General features: G+C 45.9%; 1 protein-coding gene across 3 annotated transcripts in view; it reads right to left on the reverse strand.

Annotated features, from left to right (window-relative positions):
- Nucleotides 1-6,846: 6,846 nt before the first annotated feature.
- The window catches only part of ZNF717 (zinc finger protein 717), a 51,630-nt gene continuing 36,073 nt past the window's right edge, over nt 6,847-22,403 (reverse strand). For 2 of the 3 annotated variants that reach the window (XM_070520108.1, XM_070520113.1), the window contains exons 3-5: nt 11,741-11,867; nt 11,400-11,492; nt 6,847-9,449 (exon numbers count right to left, since the gene is read on the reverse strand). In XM_070520108.1, the coding sequence (XP_070376209.1) occupies nt 7,909-9,449; nt 11,400-11,492; nt 11,741-11,867 (1,761 nt within the window). In that variant the 3' untranslated portion in view covers nt 6,847-7,908. The remainder of the gene's footprint in view (nt 9,450-11,399; nt 11,493-11,740; nt 11,868-22,403) is intronic. The other variant, XM_070520123.1, reaches the window with a different exon arrangement.

Genomic DNA, 22,403 nt, shown 5'->3' on the forward strand with positions numbered 1-22,403 from the left:
CAACAGAACCAGTCAAGTGCAGCTGTACGCCATTCTGTTGAATGTCGGTCTCATTACTATTGGTCTGGGTGTTTTCATTGTTTTGCAAAGCAGGGTCCCAAATCTTCCAAGGAAGACATTGTTTTTCCGTGATTTTTATTTTAAAGATTGGCACCTCAGCTAACATCTGTTGCCTATCATCTTTTTTTTTTCTCCCCACAGCCCCCCAGTACATTGTTGTATATTCTAGTTGCAGGTCCTTCTGGTTGTGTTGTGTGGGAAGCCACCTCAGCATGGCCTGACCAGGGGTGCCATGTCCGTGCCCAGGAACCAAACTGGTGAAACCCCGGGCCGCTGAAGTGGCGCTTGACCGCTCAGCCATGGGGCCGGCCCCAAAGCAAGACATTGTTAAACCAACATGGCAAATGCTGAGGCTCACAGGCTATTGATTTTGACTAATACAAGCCTACAACCCAAAGACTCTGCGGGCTTGCCTGTCACCATCCAAACCAACAACTGAGACAAAGGACCCTAGCAATTGCCCAAATTGGAGGGCTTGCCTACAGGCTAATGCTGGAGCTCCAGTGACAGCCACAGCTATTTTAATCGGCAAACGACCTGACATCCTGTTAACAACATGCACCCAAATCAGAACATGTGACTTAAACCTCTCTGCAACAGAACCCCACTCATCACTCATTTCCCATCTGGGAAAAACTTGGGAGAGTGAGAAACCCTCACATTTGGCCATCTTTACTTGAGCCTTTAGCTATGCCAGTTGGATTCTGGCACTTTGGTCCATTATGACATTATCACAGATGTCAACATCACTTTTGCTAGCTGTGCACCCACAGCCATTTGACTTAAAAGTTATTTGCAAGTCCAGCTCCCAAGGCCCAATGTTGCCTTCAAATTACACAAGTGGCTTAGCCTCATCATAACGCCATAGAGCCACAAAAACAAGACTCACACCAGCCTGAGTATCCATTTGGAAAGGAAAGTCTCACATTCTAGACAATACCATCTAGCCCAGGAGCTCAGCGTTGGAGATGACCTCATCCCTTGACCTGGAGACAAGCTTGTCCTGGACACAAAACCTCTGGCCCAGGGATGTCCACAGATGACCTCTCCTGACGCTCCAGCAAATTGGACCTGGAACATTTACTGCTTTTCTTCCTTTGATATTATGGATTCTGTTGTGTTTCTCGAGCTCACTGTCTGCTCAGCCCATGATCCTAGTACACTCCTTGCTCCCTGCAAAAGTGTACCCCACTCCACCCCTGTGCCTAAAGGGAAATCCGGTACAGGCTCTGCTGTCTGTGCTACTCTGAAAATTAGTGGAGATTCTTGCTTCCCCAGGAGGCAACTTACTGCCTCATATCTGTCAATCACTCAACCCTCTGGGGAGAGGACTACACACTTCCCACTGCCTCTCTGACTGCCCCCTTCAGCTTTCTACCTGAACCCCCACCTGGAGGCTCCCACCATGAGCACCACAACCACCCCTTTCCATTAGTTACACACAAAAACTATGACTCTTCACACTGCCTTTACTAGACTAACAGTCCATACTCTTCAACAACGCAACTGCCAGACCTGCCACCTTGACCTGAGAAATGCACCAAGATATTATTGCAAATATGTGTGTGTGTATATATAACTTGTACTTTTAACACACTTTACAACTCCACCAAGATATTGTTAGAAACTCTGGAAATTTCAGATCTGTTTTCTTGGCTATCTCCCTATAAATTGGAAACAGTTACAGGCCAGCCTACAGGGAAGGAATTGTCAATGCAAATAACCAATAACTATTCCACAGATAGGAGAGCAGATGAATTTCACTCGAGCTAGGAAGGCCGCCTCCGCAAGGGGAGACAGTGGTCCAGGGAAGCCTGGTTTGCAGCACGATTCGACACGGTTCAGGACAAAGAACATACGTCAGGCATGACAGGGATACACTTGTTTTTCAAAGTCACAGGGAGACATTTTGCTGCAGGTTAGCATCTACAGCAGGTCAACTTGATCCTGGTTTCTGGGAAGAAAGGTTTATCTTCAAAAGAGGCCTGGTGTTGATGTCAGAGGAGGGGAGGCGTTCACCCTGTCTTGAAAGAGCGCATCCTTTGCTTTGGGATAGTGAGTTAACAAGATGTACAACGTATGTTACTCAGGCTGTAAGTCAGGCTGCTCTGGTCAAAATAAAATTTAGGCCAAACTGGGTTTAAACCAGAATAGCTTCCTCATAAACCTTAGTATTTTTAATTTTTCTTACATGAGAATCTTTATACTTCTACTTGTGTGCCTTCTTTTTACTCTCATAATCACATATTTTCTACATGCTTTAGGGCAACCTGTGCCCTACTCTCTAAAAGTCTCCTCTATTATTCAGGCTACTCAAATACCCCAAATAACCAAGCTTAGTCTTGACTCAGTTTTGAGGCCTGGCTAGACGAGTTCCCCTTCTTGAGCAGCTGATTAAGCTGATACTCCCAAGCACCTCTGAGCTGTGCTCTCACACTGCGCCACTGTGCACCCACCCTACACACCCCAGGGCCAGGTACCTGAACAAGCAAGGACAGTCTCTATGCCCCAAGTCCACTGATCTGTTTCCCATTAGCCAATCATAAACCTGCTTGCCCTGCCTCATCCCTCCTTCCTGATGAACCCACAGCACAGGCGCTGGTCCACAGGCCCCCATCTCCGTCTGTCTTCCCCTAAGTGGCCCTACATGGCATGCTGTTTCTTCCCAGGGAAATGTAACAAAATTGTACAACTCTTTCTGGATTCTCTCTCTTGATCTGTGTCTGGCCTCACTAACCTCACCCCAGATAACAGGGTTAAAACAAGGCCAGGGAGTTAGTGGTCAATCATTAAGGCACAGAGAAAGGCCTCATCTTCCGATGCCTCAGTGGGTCAGCTGAGACGCACACAACCCAGCTCCTCAGAGTACCCAGCAGAATGGACGTCAGCTTGTTCACAGTGGTTGCCAGCTCAGTAACACACCCTGCACTGGCTTTTCATCCTCTCCCGTCTCATTTTCCCCATTCTCTTATTCTTGCTTTTTGTGATCACTTCCCTAATAAACTGCCTACACAAGCTCATCCTAGCTCTCTTTATGGGAATACAAAAGAAGATAACCAGAAACCCAAATGAGACAAGGACCCCGACTCTGATCAAGCCAAGGACAAACATAAGAACTCCAGCCAAAAAAGGAACACACCCCCACCCAGCACAGAGGAGAGGCCAGGTCCCCAAGCCAGCAACCACAGCGCGATCACCCAGCAGACTCAGTATCACCACCTGCAGAGTCGGCAGCACTTCTGTCGTGTTTTTCAGATCTGATTGCTCCATTGACACTGTCACTTAACGTCGGGTTCATCTGTTTGATGGAAACTGAGTCACACATAGGATTTAAGCTGCAAGGGAGTGTGGTTTCATATGCTGCTGTTTAAAAATTACCACAAAAGTAATGTTTTAAAACAGAAATCTCTTCTCTCACACATCTGGCAGATGGAAGTGCAAGATCGGGGTCACCGGGTTGACATCAAAGTGTCGGCAGGTCCACGCTCCCTCCAGAAGCTCTAGGGGAGAATCCCTTTCTTGCCTTTTCTGGCGTCTGGTGGCTGCTGGGACTCCTGAGGCCACACCACTCCCATCTTTCCCATGGCGGATGCGCCAGGTTCTCCTCTTCTGTGCATGTCATCCTCCCTCTGCCTCTCACTTACGAGAACTCCTGTGAGTGCATTCAGGGCCCACCTGGGTAATCCAGCATAATCTCACCTGCAAATCCTGACCTCAATCACCTCTGCAGAAGCCTTCTCAGTGTAAGGTAACATCCACGTACCAGGGATTGAGGGCTGGTATCTCTGGGGGACGTTATTCAGCATTCCACATCTGGAGAGATCTTTTAGCTTTCAAACTGATTTAAGGAGGAAATGCTGGCTCCCACAGGGCTTTTGTGGTTGGTTTATTTCACAGCAACAGGTGATTTACAGAGAATTTGGTACCTATAAACAGGTGTTGCCTCAGCAAATCCTAAAACACGTGAATTGGTTTTGGGACCAGGTGGCAGGTGAAGGCTGAAGGGCCCCAAGACCTTTAATGGGAGCTTGAAGGACAGTTCGGAAACCTGAGGCTTGAGGAAATGTCCTGTTATGTAGTGGTGAAAACTTTGGCAACTGCTGACTGTGGTAACGTGTAAACTGGCACAAAGAACTCCAGGTAGACCTGAAAGTACCAAATGTGTCTGTTATCCACCGCATCAGGGAGGGTGTGCTCAGCTTCCAGAAGCCACAGCAGTAATTTGAATCGGGAAATCTGAACAGCAAGAATGAACCACGAGAGGTTACCATATGGGAAATTACTCGAGAAACCTTATTAAAATGGAGTCGGGAGGCCAGAAGGGGGAGCTCTCATGCCCTAGGTTGAAAGGAGAGCCCGACAGGAAGACTTCCTCTTCTTGACCAGCAAGCTCAGCCCATGGGAGACTGGCACAACTCAGCCAGTGAAAGGCCACTACACCTGGGACTTTGTCCACAACAGCCCTCTCAGCTTCCTCCTCCCCTCCGTAGAGTGTCTCCTTCCTTTGTTGCAGGGGACTTACATGTGGCTCACCGTGGTTGCAGATCCCAAATGGCAATTCTTTGCTGACCCCGAAATAAACCATTTTTGTTGGAGAAATAACTGGCTATTCATTTAAGGTCAACACGATTAAAAGGTATAAAGAAGTCGTCCTGAGATACACAGAGGCAGCCACTGCAGTAAGTGGCTGCCAGCTCAACAGCTGAGGGCGGGTGAGCACGGAGGAGGTCCTGGGAAGGCTGACATTTGCACTTGAGGCACGGTGGCCCCGGGAATGTGGTTCCTGCCTCCCTGGTAACAAAACGCTCGAGGGAGGCCTCTGGCCAGGGATATGTGACAGTTGTTGCCACTGTGCTTGCAAAGAAAGGTGCCAAAAAGTGCAAGCCACCACTGAGGAAGGAAGACCAGTGGTATGAACCATGCCAGGGTCTCCCTCCTGCCCCACCTTCACCCAGCTATGCTCACACCGCATGGATACTTGCCACAGAAGGAAGAACAAACTCCATCTTCCTGCTCAGGTTGCAACCTCCCTCCAGGCCCTTTCCTGTGAAAGTCAAAGATTTTGTCAGCTGGGAAAGGAGAAATGTAGTGCCAGCATCCCAGAGCAGAGCAACCAAGGGTGGGTTTCTAGCTGAGACAAAAACTCACAGCTGGCAGTCACATACCATAAGGCATGGATTGAGGGAAATGAACCAAAAATGAGAAATTGTTCAGTTTTAAAGAAGAATCTAGACAAAATACAAAGCAGCCAGGACTAGCTTGGTTTGAAAATAAAGCTGTTCCTCCTCCCCAGCTCCTCCAGTCAGAACAGGATTATCGAAGTAGGAAGTGGCTTCAGCTTACAGATCAATTTCAGGATGCTACCAGTAAAATACAGCCTCAGAGTCAATCTCCGGCCAAGGGCGTTGCTGTAAGGCCCTTTCTTGAAACTCTAAGAATGTCCCTTGTAGGTCCTCACAAATAGGTGAGAAATAGGGCTTTTACAAATCTTAGGGGCCCTGTCCCCACATCACTCTCAGTTCGAGGTGGACTGAATCCTGTTCCAGAGAAAATGTGGGTGTGGCTTTCACCTAATGGAGAGGACTATAATTTGGTACATCAGAAATCCAAAAAGTTTTTAAAAGGAATTAGATCAATTCGAAATACAAGATTTAGAAAGAGTTGTAATGAAAAGAGCCTGGGCAGGAAGTAGGACTGAAGGATCCAGTGGGTTACAAAATCAGGCTAGGTGCTGTGGAAAAGGGAGGATGCCTCAGAGCACAGGGTCCAGAGCCTTGGAAATCATGCCCAGAACCACTGCGCCTGGTCAAGGACCTGACGGTGTGTCTGCTGCATCTCAGAATTTCTATGGACCAGCGACAGCTGACTCCTCCGGCCCCCTCCCCTTTGAAGGGACCATCTGTTGGTATCCCACCTCTGCCACCGTTGTATGCTGAGTGTGTACAGCAGGGAACCGGTCCCTGCAGGTCACACCTTCAGACCAAGAGCAAACACACACAAGGAACTGTGCCCAAAGAGCCTGCGTGCTCAGAAGCGATAGAGACAGAGCCTAGGTCCCAGCCTGCAGCTTGCCATGATGCCGGCTTCGGGAGACTGGGCACAGCGCGAGTACAGTTTGCACGTGGAGGCAATGTGAACTCTGTGGCCAGAAGGTGGGCAGTGTCAGACCACCTCCCAAGATGGCCACGGACTACGTCCCGTCCCACATTCTCTTTTTTTTTTTAAGATTTTATTTTTTCCTTTTTCTCCCCAAAGCCCCCTGGTACATAGTTGTATATTCTTTGTTGTGGGTCCTTCTAGTTGTGGTATGTGGGACGCCGCCTCAGCATGGTTCGATGAGCAGCGCCATGTCCACGCCCAGGATTCGAACCAACGAAACACTGGGCCGCCTGTAGCGGAGCGTCAGAACTTAACCACTCAGCCACGGGGCCAGCCCCCCCACATTCTCTTTTGCAATGTGCTCTTGCAACACTTCCCTCGAGAGGCAGAGTCTGTCTCCCCACCCCTAGAATCTCCACAGGCCATCAAGAGCTCTGGATAGAAAAGGCAGAAGCGCCTGTGTGCTGGTACCAGGAGAACCCTTAACAACTGTCCCCTTGGAGGCAAAATCACAGCCAGGAGAGAACCACCAGTCTACAGTCCTTTCCTTTAAAATTTTCAATAAATATCTAACATCTCTATCTGAAAACTTCATCCACACAACCGAAACTCATAGTTTTCCCATCATTAAAAATTACATTATACCTAAAGTTGGAAGTTTTCTTGAAAGTCTTGACACATTAAAGATATTTATAAGGTTTTACTTTATTCTCAGTGTTCAAAGAGCTGTCTCTGCCCAATAAAGGCACTCCATCTGTTGCATTATCTCTTCCCATGATTTCTTTGATTTCTCCATCAATTGAACTGGGGATGAACGATGACAACACAGGTTCTTTCCCATAGGAATTTTCTACACAAGGACTGATAACTTTTCACAGAAGGCTGTGCCAAATTCATCAAATGAACCGGCTACAGTGAACTGGTAATGTTGTAAATAGATCACACGTGGAAGGGATCAACAATAAATATTTCTCACTCATGTGAAGAGTACAAATGGAGATTTTTTTAGGTAGAGCTGGCAAGATCTCTGCTCTCCCCATTCCATCCCTTCTGTCTTAAGTCAGGATTGCCACATTCATCCTATGCTCCCAAGGGAAACCTGGGGGTAATCTGACCTTCAGGACCACAGGGTACAAAGTCAGAGAGGAAGAATTTTTTTTATTCTTTTTTGCCGAGGAAGATTAGCCTTAAGCTAACATCTGTTGCCAACCTTCCACTTCTTTCGCTTGAGGAAGATTAACCCTGAGCTAACATCTGTGCCAATCTTCCTCCCTTTATATGTGGGTTGCCACCACAGCATGGCTGATGAGTGGTGTTGGCCCATGCCCAGGATCTGAACCCATAAACCAAGGCTGCCAAAATGGAGCATGCCAAACTTAACCACTATGCCATGAGGCTGGTCCCTGCATAGAAGCATATATACATTTTTTTTTTTTTTTGATGAGGAAGATTGGTCCTGAACTAACATCTGTTGCCAATCTCCCCCCCACCCCTTTTTTTCTCCCCAAAGCCCCAGTACCTAGTTGTAAGTCATTCTAGTTCTTCTATTTGGGGTGCCTCCATAGCACGGCTTCACGAGCAGTGTGCAGGTCCATGCCCAGGATCCAAACAAGTGAACCCCAGGCCACCAAAGTGGAGCATGCGAACTTAACCACTCAGCCACAAAGCCGGCCCCGAGCATGGAAGTATTTCTGCAGTCAGCCTTGGAAGTAATGTTCACCACTTGTGTTCATATTCTCCTGGCCAGAGTTACATAGTCCAACCCATAGTCAAAGGAGGCTGAGAAACGCAGGCTAACTGTGTGCCCAACAGAAAAAGAAAGTGAGTTTTGGCATACACATAGCCAGTCTCCACCATACATGATTTCTGCCCTGTGTGAGTTCTCAGATGTTTGCTGAGGTGTGACTTCTGGCAAAAGCTTTTTCCACATTCATTACATTCATAGGGCTTCTCTCCCGTGTGAGTTCTCTGGTGTACAGTGAGGGCTGACTTCTGATAGAAAGTTTTCCTACATTCTTTACATCCATAGGGTTTCTCTCCTGTGTGAGTTCTCTGATGTCTATTGAGGGTTGACTTCTCACAAAAGGTTTTCCGACACTCATTACATTTGTAAGGTTTCTCACCTGTGTGAGTTCTCTGGTGTACAGTGAGTTTTGACTTCTGGTAGAATGTTTTCCCGCATTCTTCACATTCATAGGGTTTCTCCCCTGTGTGAAGTCTCAGATGTACAGTGAGTTTTGGTTTCACACAGAAGGATTTCCCACATTCATTACATTTATAAGGTTTATCTCTTGTGTGAGTTCTCTGATGTACAGTGAGGGCTGGCCGGTGGCCAAAGGATTTCCCACATTCTTTACATTCATAAGGTTTTTCTCCTGTGTGAGTTCTCTGATGTGCCGTGAGAGCTGACTTCTTATGGAAAGTTTTACCACAGCCACTGCATTCATGAGGCGTCTCCCTGTGAATTCTCTGATGTACACTGAGAGCCGGCTTCTGGTAGAATGATTTCCCACATTCATCACATGCATAGGGTTTCTCCCCTGTATGAGTTCTCTGATGTTTCGTGAGATTAGACTTCTTATAGAAAGTTTTACCACATACATTACATTGAAAAGTTTTTTCTCCTAACTGAATTCTCTGACGCTGAGTGAGCTGTAAGTTCTTGCTAAAATTATTCCCACTTTGATTATATTTATGGTGTTGCTCCTTGAAATCAGCTCTGTGAAGACTCAGTTGTGTTGGTTTCTCACAAACGGTCTTCCCCCATTCGTTACATCGATCGCGATCCTCCCCTACGTGACGTCTCTCTTGGGCAATGAGAGCTGACTCATCACAAGCTTGCCAGTGTCCATTATATCTACAGGCAGTGCCTCCCATGCGAGCCCTATGTGTAAGGACTACTGCCTCCTTGTTGAAGCCTCTCCCTCGTCCACTAAATGCAGAAGCCTGCTGCACAGTTTGAGTCTCCTGAGGATGACTAGGATGCTCAGCAGATCTGAGGGATTCCCCGGTCACAGGACAGTCCTCAGCTTTCTCTCCAGCAGGCATCTCATCAGGCGCTCTAGGGAGAAATGTGTTCTCAAATGCATTAAACTCCTCTGGCTTCATTCCTGAACAGTTTCCACTATTTATAATCAGTTTTGAAATACAGATTGAGCTCAGATTACACGTTTTTCCTAAGTCAGTTCTCTCCTTAGTTGATGTTTTGCTGTTGGTGATTACAGCTTGCCACAAACGTCTGCCGTAATTTTCCTGGCTGGTCTCCATCAGGTCACCCACAGTCTGGACATCTAAAACGAGATGAAAATAACCATATCCATGAACCACACCTATGCATTTCTCATGGAATGCTCACATAAAGGTAAATAGATTTCCTTCTGTCCCAGCGGAACAAGACTCTTTAGAAATCAATAATGGGTACTGATTTTATGAGGAGTGTATGATTCTTCTCCCTAATGAATTAATGTAATAAATTATATTAATATATTTTCTAACATCAAATCATGTTTGTTTCTTTTTTTACTTAAGTTTTTTTTTTTAATTCATGAGAAATATTTGGTCAAAATATTCACCTACTCTCCAGATATAGATTTCAGCAAGAACTTTTCATTTTCCATTTGTTTCTCTGTTCTTTCCTCTACTTTATCATAATAACTGTGGGTATCTTGTGCTAGCCCTTTTCTGATCACTCAGCTTTGAGGATGGCATAATTTTTCTGCATCAGCTACTTACAGGTTATGAGGAAGAGCCATTCATCTGTCACATAAGCAGTATTATTGCTTAGGGACAAGAATTTTGCACCTCTGTTTGTTTAGTTTTTACTTCTCCCTGGGGAATGGCTATAGGCTTCTGTGAGGTTTTTCAAAGGTATAGTCTCTTCTTCGCCATACTAGGCAAAGACAGCTTTCTGCAAATTCTTAATTAAACACTGCATTCTGTACTTCTCAAAACCCTAATGGTAGAGGAAACTCTGGTGCAACACTTTGTGCACCTCCTCCCTGCTTGTCTACAGGATTTAAGCTGTGCAACCCAGTCTGTGCCCACCATCTTTGAAAAGCCCTTTGCTGGCTCCTTCTGAGATCAACAGCCCTGGCAGCTTCACGCCACTTTATGTTAGGTACAAGGTCCCTGCTTCTGAAGACTTTTACCTTGCATTCTAGAGTTTCAGCTGTCTCCTAGTTATACTGAAACTGGAGTCACACATGCGTTTCTCATTCTTTCGTGGTTTTTACAGTGATTTCCCCAAAAGAAGGTGAAAATGCTAATTTCAAACTCCACTCCCAAAGTCTGAGCCTCCCAACCTGAAACTTTTGGTTCCATTGACCTTGGAGCCACAGTCTCTAGTTTCTCCATTCGTGTCATAAACCACCCCTTTCCATGCTGAACCATTTGCTGGGTCACCCTCAGCTTCATGACTTCTGATGTCTGGTTCACAAGGCTTGTGCCTGGACCTCTTCTCTCATGTTCTTAATAATCCCTTAGGCAACCTCTGCTAATCCTACCAGTTTTCAATAAATGATTTCCTAATTTGCCTCTCCAATAGTGATATCCACCCTCTACTCCCGATTTCATATGCACCTAATACTACATGTCAAAATGGAAAACGGTCATCTCAAATGTAACCTCTACCAATATAAACACTTAATCTCCCTCAAAGTGCCTTCTGAGTACCCTACCTAAAATAGTAACAGCCCATTTTTCTCTCTCTCATCCTGGTTATATGTTCTTTGTGGCTCTTGTTTCATTATTTAACATGTATATTTGTTTCATTCTTCTTTCTCAACAAAATATAAGTCTATAAAAAGAAAAACATTTCTTTGATTATTGCTGTTATCTGCACAACTACAAAAATGACCAGTGCCTAAAACTTTCCAATTAATGTTGAAAGAATAAATGAATGCATGAATGAATGCCTGAAAGAAAACCGTATGTGAGAACGGACAAAAAGAGGGCAACTAAACCTGGAGAACCTGATTAACAAGAAAAAGTTCCAAGAGGATGCAGGTAGGTGTTAGATTTTGGGTAAGTCTAAGAAAATAATCAGCAATTAAAACAAGAGGAGGGATTCACGTGTGAAAGCCACATTTGGAGAGGGAAGAGTACATGAGTCTGATACATGAAGATTAACTGTCCTAAGGTCTGGACCTGGGGAAAATCTCAGGTGAAAATTAGCTCAGTGAGGCCAACATCTGCTGTGCTCTCCTCTTCCCAGCCTCCCTGCCCAGCACGCATGGACCCACCTGGGAGGCTCTGGTTTGGGGGTGCTTCTACAGTCCACGGTTCTGCGTCTTGCTCCAACTTGACAATCACCTCAGGTTTGGTGATGCAATGCCCTGTTGATGAGAAATAATGTAGGACTTTTGCCAAACCGCTTGACGGCCTCTGAAGAATGACAACTGAACAGCTGCAAGAGCTGTGCAACAAAGAGCAATTTGAACCTTTAACTGGAGAAGTGAACACACATATTCTTCTCGGCCTAGAATCGTAAACCTAAGTAGCATTTACTTTCACGAACAGTCATACAGTTACCAATAAAGGAAAAACGCTTGCGCTTGGCAGTTATTAGGAGAGTTTCGCTCACCCAATGACGCTAGGCTACTGTAGGTCTCCAGCATCACGTCCTTGTACAGGGTCCTCTGGGCATCATCCAGGTCCTGCCACTCCTCCCAGGTGAAGTGCACAGCCACATCCTCAAATGACACCAACCCCTGTAACGGCACATTTCTCAATTCATCAGCCTGGGTCAGAAGAACAGGAAGCCTGGGAGTTCATTTTTTTGTGTGTACTTTGTCTTGTACAAGATGCGCCATGCTTTGTACTCTATATTGTGGGATAAAGAGTAATCACAGCAGAAATATCCTACCTCTGTGTTTATTCACTAGTTCCTAAAAGTACTACCATACAGTTTCCCTTCTAAATCTGGGACTGTCCTTATTGCTAGGGATAAAAGGATGAATAAAATTCTGCTCCTCAAAGGAGCCTATGATCTGGTATGGAGACAGGGATAAATGCACACCTGGAATAATGTGTTAGATGAAGTAGGCTCGACACATGCTCAAGGTAGACTGGGGTATTAAAGAGGCAGAAAAACAGTTGTTCCTTGTACTACCAGGTTGTGCTTCACTGAAGAGCCAAACATGTTAGCTGTTCAACGTGAACCACATGTTCTTGTGGATATGAGGCAACAGCAGAAGTCATGAGGGCAGGAAGAACACACACCACAGTAATGGAAGTACACACAGCACCGTGTCCAGGGGAGTGCTCCTGGGCTGTGATGAGATTAAGGCACTAAAGGTATTTAAGAAACTGATTGTAGAGCAACTCTACATTTAAATATTTGACCTAATTCCAACAACAAGAAATTTGATGCACTCACCATGTTCTCTATTACTTATCAGTTAAAAGCATGTACACAGGCATTCTAAGATTTCCTTCCTAGATCCCAAAGGGTTGCTTAAATCCACCCCAGGGTGAACAGCCCCCACTTCCTAAACCACAAGGTCTAAATAATGAGGGGCTGGTCCAAAGAGGCAAGTGACATGAGCGGATTTGCATTTTAATAGTCATCCCCTAGAAGGAGAATGGGCAAGGGCTTAACGGGAGAAGCAGAGGAGAAGAAACCAGAGGGAGAGATGACCACCTACATTGAGGCAACACAGCAATAATACAGAACAGGGAACTAATCCTAAAAAAAAAAAGAGAAAAGAAGGAAAAGAATTTGCTGCTAATTTGCTCTGAAAAGGGTGAAGGGGGAGTTTTACAACCAGGGTGTCTGCATGTCCAGCCAGGTGGATACTGGTGCTGTGAACTGAAACTGGGAAAGAAGGGTAAAGTGTATGATGGGCAGAAGAGACACAGATTTGGATATGTCATGTTTGAAGTCTCTGTGCTCAAACATGTGGGGAGGTCCAACTGGCAACTGGATATATGACCTAGAGCTCAGGAGAGAGACCTAAGCTGAAGATGAAAATTCGGGAAACAGGAGAATTTTTGCAGTAGCTGAAGCCATCAGAGTGAACAAAATGGCTCAAGGAGAACCTATGAGACTGAAAGGAGAAAAGGAATAACTACAGTGTTTTAGGAAACATCAATATTTCCTGAAGGAGAAACAGACCATGACAATGGAGAAGGAATTGTTAACAATCATTCTAGGAATAGAGCAAAACCTCAATATGAAGAAACCTATTAGGTGGGCCGGCCCAGTGACGCAGTGGTTAAGTTCGCACGTTCTGCTTCTTGGTGGCCCGGGGCTCGCTGGTTTGGATCCTGGGTATGGACATGGCGCTGCTTGGCACACCATGCTGTGACAGGTGTCCCACCTATGAAGTAGAGGAAGATTAGCATGGATGTTAGCTCAGGGCCAGGCTTCCTCAGCAAAAGAGAGGAGGACTGGCAGTAGTTAGCTCAGGGCTAATCTTCCTCAAATAAATAAATAAATAAAGAAAGAAAGAAAGAAAGAAAGGAACAAACAAACAAACAAACAAACAAAGAAATCTATTAGGGCTGGCCCCATGGCCAAGTGGTTAAGTTCGCGTTCTCCGCTTTGGCGGCCCAGGGTTTTGCTGGTTCGGATCCTGGGCATGGACATGGCACCACTCATCAGGCCATGCTGAGGCAGCGTCCCACATGCCACAACTAGAAGGACCCACAACTAACATATACAACTGTACTGGGGGTGATTTGGGAAGAAAAGAGCAGAAAAAAAATAAAAGAAGATTGGCAACAGTTGTTAGCTCAGGTGCCAATCTTTAAAAAAAAAAAAGAGAGAGAAATCTATTCGTGTATTTCATCATATTCATATTTCTGGGGAGAAAATCCTATGATCCTCCACATAGATACTGAGTGGGCATCTGTAAAAATACCCTCCCATTTGTAATTAAAAAAAAACCTCAAAAAACAGGATTCAAGGAATTCTTCCTTAACATGATAAAATGTGTATGTCTCAGCCATAAGTGAAAGCAAGATTCACATTCATGGGGAACACTGCAGGACGAGGACACCCCATCGCCAGTTACTAACACTGTAGTAGCAGTGTCTGTCAGTGCACTGCAAAGAGAAACAGACGAGTGAAAATGATGATTTGCATATGATTCATACTTGAAAAACTGAAGAGAATCACAGAAAAACTACTCCAAATAGGAAGATTCAATAAATTATCAGACTATAAAAATAATATATAAGTCTTCATATATATGAGAATACTCCCACAATAACAAAAAGATAAAACACTCAGCAATACATTTAAGAAAATAACACAAAACTCTGAGGGGGCAAAAAAGAATACAAAAAGAACTAAACAAATGAAAAGATAAATCATGTTCATGGATAGGAAGAGTCCACATCATAAAGATATCAATTCTCCCTAAATCAGTAAACTAACAATACTATTCTAATGAAAAGATACATTCTTAGATATAGGCAAGCTCATTTAGAAGTTCATGTGGAAAATTAAACAAGCAAGAATAGACAGTGTGTGGCAGTTTATATTTCTGTCCGGCCAAATTTAGCATCCTTCCCTGCATTAGTCAGCCCAGGCTGCCATAAGATACCACACATTGAGTGGCTTAAACACAGAAAATTCTTTCCTTACAATTTTAGAAGCTGGAAAAGTCCAAGATTAAGGTACCAGCCAACTCGGTTCCTGGTAAAGGCTCCCTTCCTGCCTTCTGGATGACAGCATTCTTGCTGAGTCCACATGGGGGAGAGGGAGGGAGATAATTCCATCTTCCTCTTCTTATAAGGCCACCAATCCTATTGTAGTAGAGGCCCCATCCTTATGACCTCATTTCAACTTGTTTACCTCTTAAAAGTTCTATCTACGTATACATCGGGGGTTAGGACTAACACTTACATTTTGGGGGAACACAATTCAGTTCATAGCACTCCCTGTGGCACCTTTCTCTGCAAAAAATTATATATCCCCTTGCAGTAGAAGTCACATAAGCAAATTTATAATTCTACACTTGCCTTGATCTTTGACCAATAACATGTGAATGGAAGAGACAACCTGTTACAGTCACACACTGATCACCATATTTTCCCTCTACCATGTTCTCCTCAACAATATCACAGAAATAAATACTCCTCTGTTCAGGATTGTAGGACGCTGCTTGCTCAGTGATAACCTACATGCCCTCCTGTAACCACGTGTCCTCCTGGTTCCCATCTGGGTGGGGAGTCAGCCCTCTGGGATTTGTGGCAATCCAGGGCCTGGCCAACCTGGATCTTAACTTATCTCAAAGAACAGCACATCTTGAAGGAATACAGAGCTTTCCATGAGAGCTCCTGTTCCTGGGGACACTGGTTGTACCAAGAACAGTCCCTCTTGACAAGCACATAGTCTTTATTCCCTTGCCCACGTAAGCAGCCCTCTCTCTGCCCATGGTAGTGGGTGCACAACTCCGTCCAGCCAGCCACCCCCAAACACTCCCTATACCTAAGTCCCAACAAACCTATATGTCTCATATGCCGTCTCCAGGTCTTTTCTTTGGTCTCTCTGCACCCTATCCCATACTGCTTGCTCAACTGGGCGTGTGGCCAGACACCTCGTGAGCCAGCCAGGAGACCAAGGAAACTCCCGTGAGCACTGAGACTATGGGGGATGGGATGGGAACTCTATGGGGAAAGTTCTAGGTTGGCCTGCATCCTCCATGTGGGGGCCAGTCACTGCTATTCTAGATGGATAGGGCCCACCAGGTGAGTACGGGGATGCCCCGGAAAACACCAAAGGTCCTTGGCAAAGTTCTTGGCTTGACAGACATTGGGAAAAAGAAGTCAAAGCCTAGATGACTGTTGCAGCTGTGAGGTGCCCCCCCCCGCCCCATAGCATGGCTCAGAACAGACACTGAGATGCAACCAAGAGCCAAAGCAAGGCCGCCACAGGAGGAACTAAAGTTGGAAAGAGGCTGACTGGTACAAGCTGAGACAACCGAGGTGCTGTCGACAAGCCTACGAGAGGCTGATGAGAAAGTAGAGACCCTAGCCTCTCATCTCACTAACTTAAGGGGCACCAGCTACCACAGGCAAAGGTACAAGCCCTTGTGACCAAGACTGGAACCCAAAACAACGCGATCTGTGTGACTCTAGTAGTGAGGAAAGTGAGCAGGCCGTGGGATGGGATGTCCCAAGAGAAGTACTCATCTTGGAGGTGCATCCGGTCATGACGCAGAAAATGAAATCAGAACAACCCTGGCCCACTGGGGTCAATCCAACAGAAGAGTCCCCATCGTTCAGCATATGCACTCTACTACGCAGGATCACACCACTGCCAAGCTGGTGGAACTGGGAAACAAATTCAGGCAGAAGGAAGGGAAAGCATCCCAGAGTGGCTTTTGCATCTCTGGGATACCACAGTGGAAGGCATTTTGCTCTCAGGGGTAGAGATGAACAAGATAGTGCCCATTACTTCTCACTCTGCTGTGCAGCAACACCTCTATAGTGCTGTGAATGAGGATCGAGTAGTCTCCCTTGACTTGGTTAAGGGCTGCCTGTAGGGGGGCCTGGCCTAAAGAAGGGGACATACCCACGCCTACCCCCTGGGTGGCAGACCATGGAAGACCTACAAGATTTGTTAAGGGAACTCAGCATGAAACATGCAGTTTACGCCGACCATTACCAAGGGCCTGACAATGAACTATTCACTGCAGGCATGAAAGACACCATGTCATAGATGGCTCTGAACCAATGCTATGGGGCTTTGGTCTCTCTCTTAAACCACTTGGTAGGTCAACTGGTGTCCCAAGTGGCCCAAGCCGCTGTTGAGCTGGGGGAGACAGATAATGTCAGGTGGAAGGGAGTGAAGGTTACTGGGTTCCCTGGGGAAAGAGACAACAAAGGAGCCAAAACCACCAAGGTCCTTGTCAGAGTAACACATAGACAGATGTACCATGACCTGGTGGCAGCAGGCACCCCTCAGGAAAAAAAAGATAAATAACCAAACACTGTGCTGGTGGCTTTGTGGCAGAAGCTGGAGTCACAACAGACATTCAAAGGTCATCCACAGAGTGTCCAAAACCAAAAGCACCCCCAGCAACAGCCTGGGAACACCTTAGCCCCTCAACGAGGGGGAAGGTGAAGGGACCCTGACCCACTCCTTCAATGCTGTGCAGGTGGCTTGGGTATCAGGGGACCAGAGGCCACATGCAGAGATAACAATATAATTGGTCCACTAAAAATAGTCTTAGCATTGGTGGCTACAGGAGCAGAACGCACTCTGATTCATGGAGATCCATCCTGTTTTGACAGCCCTGTTTCTGTCACAGATGGTTATGGTGGAGGCACATTTACGTTGAAATTGGTGGTGCTAGTGCTGCAGACAGGGCGTCTTCTGCCAAAACGGTATATAATATATATTGCCCCCATACTTGAATACATTCTCAGCATGCACGTCCTCACTGGTCTGACCCTACAGACTACAGCTGGGGAATTCTGCCTTCAGGTCCACTTGTCTAAATCTCTAACAAGGGGTCATGGCAAACAGACTCCAGTCAAATTGCCCCAACTGTGTCATGTGGTGAAGATAACACAACATCATTTCCCAGGAGGCCATAAGGAAATCTCGGGAATTGTACAAGAACTAGCAAAAGTGGGAATCACTGGACCCACACATAGCCCGTTCAAAAGCCTTGTGTGGCCCCTCCAGAAGCCAGATGGTTCCTGGCGACCATGGACTATAAAGAACTGAACAAAATGACACCGCCTATGTAGGCTGCTGTTGCCAGTATAGCCTTCCTCTTAGACAAGATAGGTGACACACTGGGAACGTATCATTTTGCCTTGGACCTTGCTAATGGCTTTTTCAGCATCCTCTTGGATGAAGGTAGTCAAGATCAATTTGCCTTTACCTGGCAGGGCACACAATGGACTTTCACTGTTCTGCCTCAAGATTATCTCCACTTTCCCACAAGTTGTCATAGTCTCATGGGCACTGAATTGTCCCAGTGGACACAATCCCCCAGTGCCACCTTGTTACATTATACTTATGATGTCATGTTAACCTCTGAGTCTTTTGCAGACCTCCAGGAAGGCTCCGGCTCCCTCGCTGCCCACTTATGCCAACGAGGATGGATGGTGAAGGACAACAAATTACAGGGGCCTGGGTTGTCTGTCAAATACCTGAGTGTTGTCTGGTCGGGTGAGACAAAAGTGGTTCCTGCTACTATTACGGATAAGATATAGGCTTTCCCTACACCCAACACCCCAAAACAACTACAGACCTTTCTGGGCTTATTAGGTTCCTGGCACCCTTTCATTCCTCATTTAGCCCAACCACTCCACCCTCTTTATAAGTCAATGTGAAAGGGTGTTATCTGGCACTGGGGGACCACCGAGCAGGTGGGCTTCACCCAAATCAAAGTAGCAGTGAAATAAATTCAGTCTTTGAGTGTTTTGACACAGGGACTACCATGCAAATTGGACATTTCCAGCTACCCAGAGGAGATAAATGGGGTCTCTGGCACAGACAAGGCAATAAACGAGTTCCCCTTGGCTTCTGGTCCCCATTGTGGTTGAAACTGGTATAGCACACTGCAACAATGGTATACTGATTACGTGGGCCTCTGCAGGTGGAGCCCATAACCTGTTCCCTGCCGCTCACAGTCCATACCCATCTGCCTATGGCAGGGTGGCTGTGGGACACTTCCAAAAGCCCCACTCAGGAACAGCCCAAACACAGACACTGGCAAAGTGGCATGCATACTTACAACAAGGAGGGAGCTTTACTAATAGTCCCCTAAGTGCAGAATTGCATGCCATGCTAGGACCAGTAACATACACTGCAGAAGAAACAACCTCATTGGATAAGGTACCCATGCCTGAAACTCTGCCAAATGTGAGAAGGACAAGGACCCATCCCAGTGCAGGCCTGGTATACAGATGGCTCCGCAAGGGGCAACTCCCCTCATTGGACGGCAGTGACTACTCAGCCTTTGACTGATAGCATGTAGTTGGATTCTGGCTCTGGGCACGTAGTCAATGGGCTGAATTACAGGTCACCTGCATGGTGGCGACATGAGGGCCCACCAAGGAGGAAAAATACAACCACAGACAGGTACTGAGAACAACTTGCTGTTGTCTCTGCCAAAAGAACTCCTTACCAGGACCCACAGGGTCACTTGGCCCTGGGGCTGGCAGGTGGGGGCCCACTGGTGTGGTCTCTTAGACCCCTGAAGGACAGGCTTAGAACAGGATATCGTGGTGACACACTTTACTGTGTGATGACTACTCAAAACCTCAAACCTTACTAATCCAGGGCCTCCAATTTCCCAAGGCACTTTCATCCTTTCCTTCTGGTGTGTCATTGTTCCTCCCTTACCTTATACCACTGCCCCTGTGGCACCCAACCCAACTGGACAAGAGGTATGGTATTACCATCCAGGTCTACAACCACAGGCCAGTACCATACTAACCTAAGACACTGCAGCTGCGTCTTCTTAGATGGTCACGACCTCCCTGTTGTAGTCCCCTCTAAACACCTCAGTTCTTTGTTCTTAGGACATCTGCCAACCTGTTCACTGATTTGGCACACACCATTGCTGACTTACAAAATCCCTCCAACTGCAGGGTATGCAGCAGGCTGCCTCTCTCTGCGACCATGGGGTTACCAAGGTGGAAAATGTTCTTTGGCGTTCTTGCCTCTTTGCTATGGCTTTTATTTTCTTGCTGTGCTCTATACTGCTGTTGTGGTATATGGTTGCAATGCTCCCCTATATGTCTGGTGCCAGGCGATCTGCAGAAAGATGGTGCAATAAGACTGTAAGGGCCATTCAGACACACGGAGGGTAAAGTGTAGGGCCTTGCTTGCTCAGCAGTAACCTATGTGCCCTACTGTAACCATGTATCCTCCTGGTCCCCATCTGGGTGGAGAGTCAGCCCTCTGGGATTTGTGAAGATTGAGGGCCTGGCCAACGCAGGTCTTAACTTATCTCAAAGAACAGCACATGCTGAAAGAACACAGAACCCTTAGATGCGAGCTACTGTTCCTGGGAACACTGGTCATACCAAGAGCAGTTCCTCTTGGCAAGCACAGTCTGTATTCCCCTGCCTAGATAAGCAAGCTCCTCTCTGCCCATGGTAGCGGGTGCACAACTCCGTCCAGCCAGCCGCCCCTGGACAATCCCTATATGTAAGTCCCAATAAACCTCTATGTCTCATACGCCATCTCTGAGTCTTTTCTTGAGTCTCTCCACACACTATACCGCACTGTTGCTCAACTGGGTGTGCGGCCAGACAAGGAGACTGCGTGAAGCTGAAAGAAAGAAAACTAAAGCTGACTCACCAAGATCAGGTACTATCAGTGAGAAACAAATCTTACGTGCTGACCTAACTGGTAAAGGAACTGGCACCACGCAATCAAACAAAAGCAAACACCAACAACAGCAACAAGCAGTGCAGGGAAACTCTAAGGACGGTGATCTGCTATCCAGGGGCTAGATAATGGCTCACAGTGTCACACATGATAACTGGGACTGACATACTTCCTTAAATAACATGAGTGATACCTATTAAGTCAAATAATGTTTACCTCATGGGCTTGAAGCTTTGGGAAAAGAGACAGGAAAACAAAACATTAGTAGTACATCTCAGCCACTAGTCATTGCCCTTAGTAAAGAACTATAGGAAAGCGATGAGCTCATGGGGCGGAGGAGGGAAAGGCCAGTTTGGAAGGAGGGATGAAAGAAAATTGGGAGATACTAAAAAATTGGGGTCTTGTAGGATTGAAAAACTCTCAAAGCAATTCACATTTTATCTTTTACTGTTTAAAGTTGATAAAAAGTTGCCTACTCCAGTTCTTATAGGAAAAAGAATTTAAGAAATACTTTTGAGAGTCAAGAATAGCTAAACTCAACTTCATGGAAGTAAAAACGGAAGTTATGGCCATGACATGTTACAATGTGACTGAACCTTGAAGACAATATACAAAATAAAATGTCAATCATAAAAGGACAAAAACTGCATGATTCCACTTATATCATGCTACAACAGTAGTCAAATTCAGAGGCAGAAAGTAAAATGGTGGCTGCCGGGGACTGAGCTGGAAGGGAAGAGGCAGGTAGTGTTTAACGAGTAGAGTTTCATTCAGAGAAGATGAAAAAATTCCAGAGATGGATGGTGGGAATGACTGCACAACAGTGTGAATGTGATCAGTGCCACTGAACTGTACTCTTAGAAACGGTTACGAGGGCAAATTTTAGATTATGTGTATTTTATCAAAATAAGAGAAAAGGTAAACAACTTTTCATTAAATTCTAGTCCACAATGAGACTTACGGTTGACGAACACATTTGTTTTTCCCTACTCAGTTTTAAGTGATTAGCTGAAGTAGCAGAAGAATAAACAGTCTTTAACAGCGTTTGAAAACATGATAGACGATTTCTGATCTAGCAACATCCAGTTACATAATAATAAAAGCTACAGACGGAATCGCTGACAATTATATGAACAAAAGTTAAAAATGATGAAAATCTGTGGTCCTTGCTTTTATTCTTTGTGTATCTCACTTGACTCCGTTCAAACATGACTCACTCACTCCTGAGTGCTCTGTGCCACAGGGACTCCTGAGGCTGCCACCACACACGCTGGCTGGCAGCAGAGCTCCAGAGGGATGGGACCTCATCACATTCACATCCTTCCTGTTTTGCCAAGAATGACAGCTCCAAGGTAAAAAAGGAAGTTACTGTAGGGTCTGTGGGCACCAGCACAGACACTAGATAAAACTAAACAACAAACAAAGTAGCAGGACTTTAACGAGATTAAACCTGAGAGAGAGGGAGGGGTCCAGGAGAAATCCCATTTTGGTGGTTTGAGTCACTAGCTGGATGGAAGTAATATCATAGGAAGGGAAGAGAGGAAAATGTGGTTTTCATTTTGCATTTGTTGAGCTTGAGGTGCCTTCTGGAGAGCTATGAAGCAGCATCAACTGGGAGCTGAACCTGTGCTCTGAAGGCTGGGGAAGAGGCCCAAGCTGGAGAGAAACAAAACTGTCAAACCCCAGAGCCCCCCAACAGGTCAAGGAGAACTGCCGTGTGAAGAATGGGGCCCAGACTCGAACACTTGCAAGAGCCACATTCAGGAGAAGAAGAAACAAACAGAAGAATTCAGGGAAACACAGAAGAAATCATCAGAGAGGCCATGACAGAAGCTAAGACACGAGACCTTCCAGAAGATCATGGACTAAGGCATTTCAACACGGCAGAAGACTCAACTAAGGCAGAGACTACAGCATAACCACTGAATCTAACTATAAT

Source organism: Equus asinus, chromosome 2, assembly GCF_041296235.1.
Source record: "Equus asinus isolate D_3611 breed Donkey chromosome 2, EquAss-T2T_v2, whole genome shotgun sequence".
Taxonomy (NCBI): Eukaryota; Metazoa; Chordata; class Mammalia; order Perissodactyla; family Equidae; genus Equus; species Equus asinus.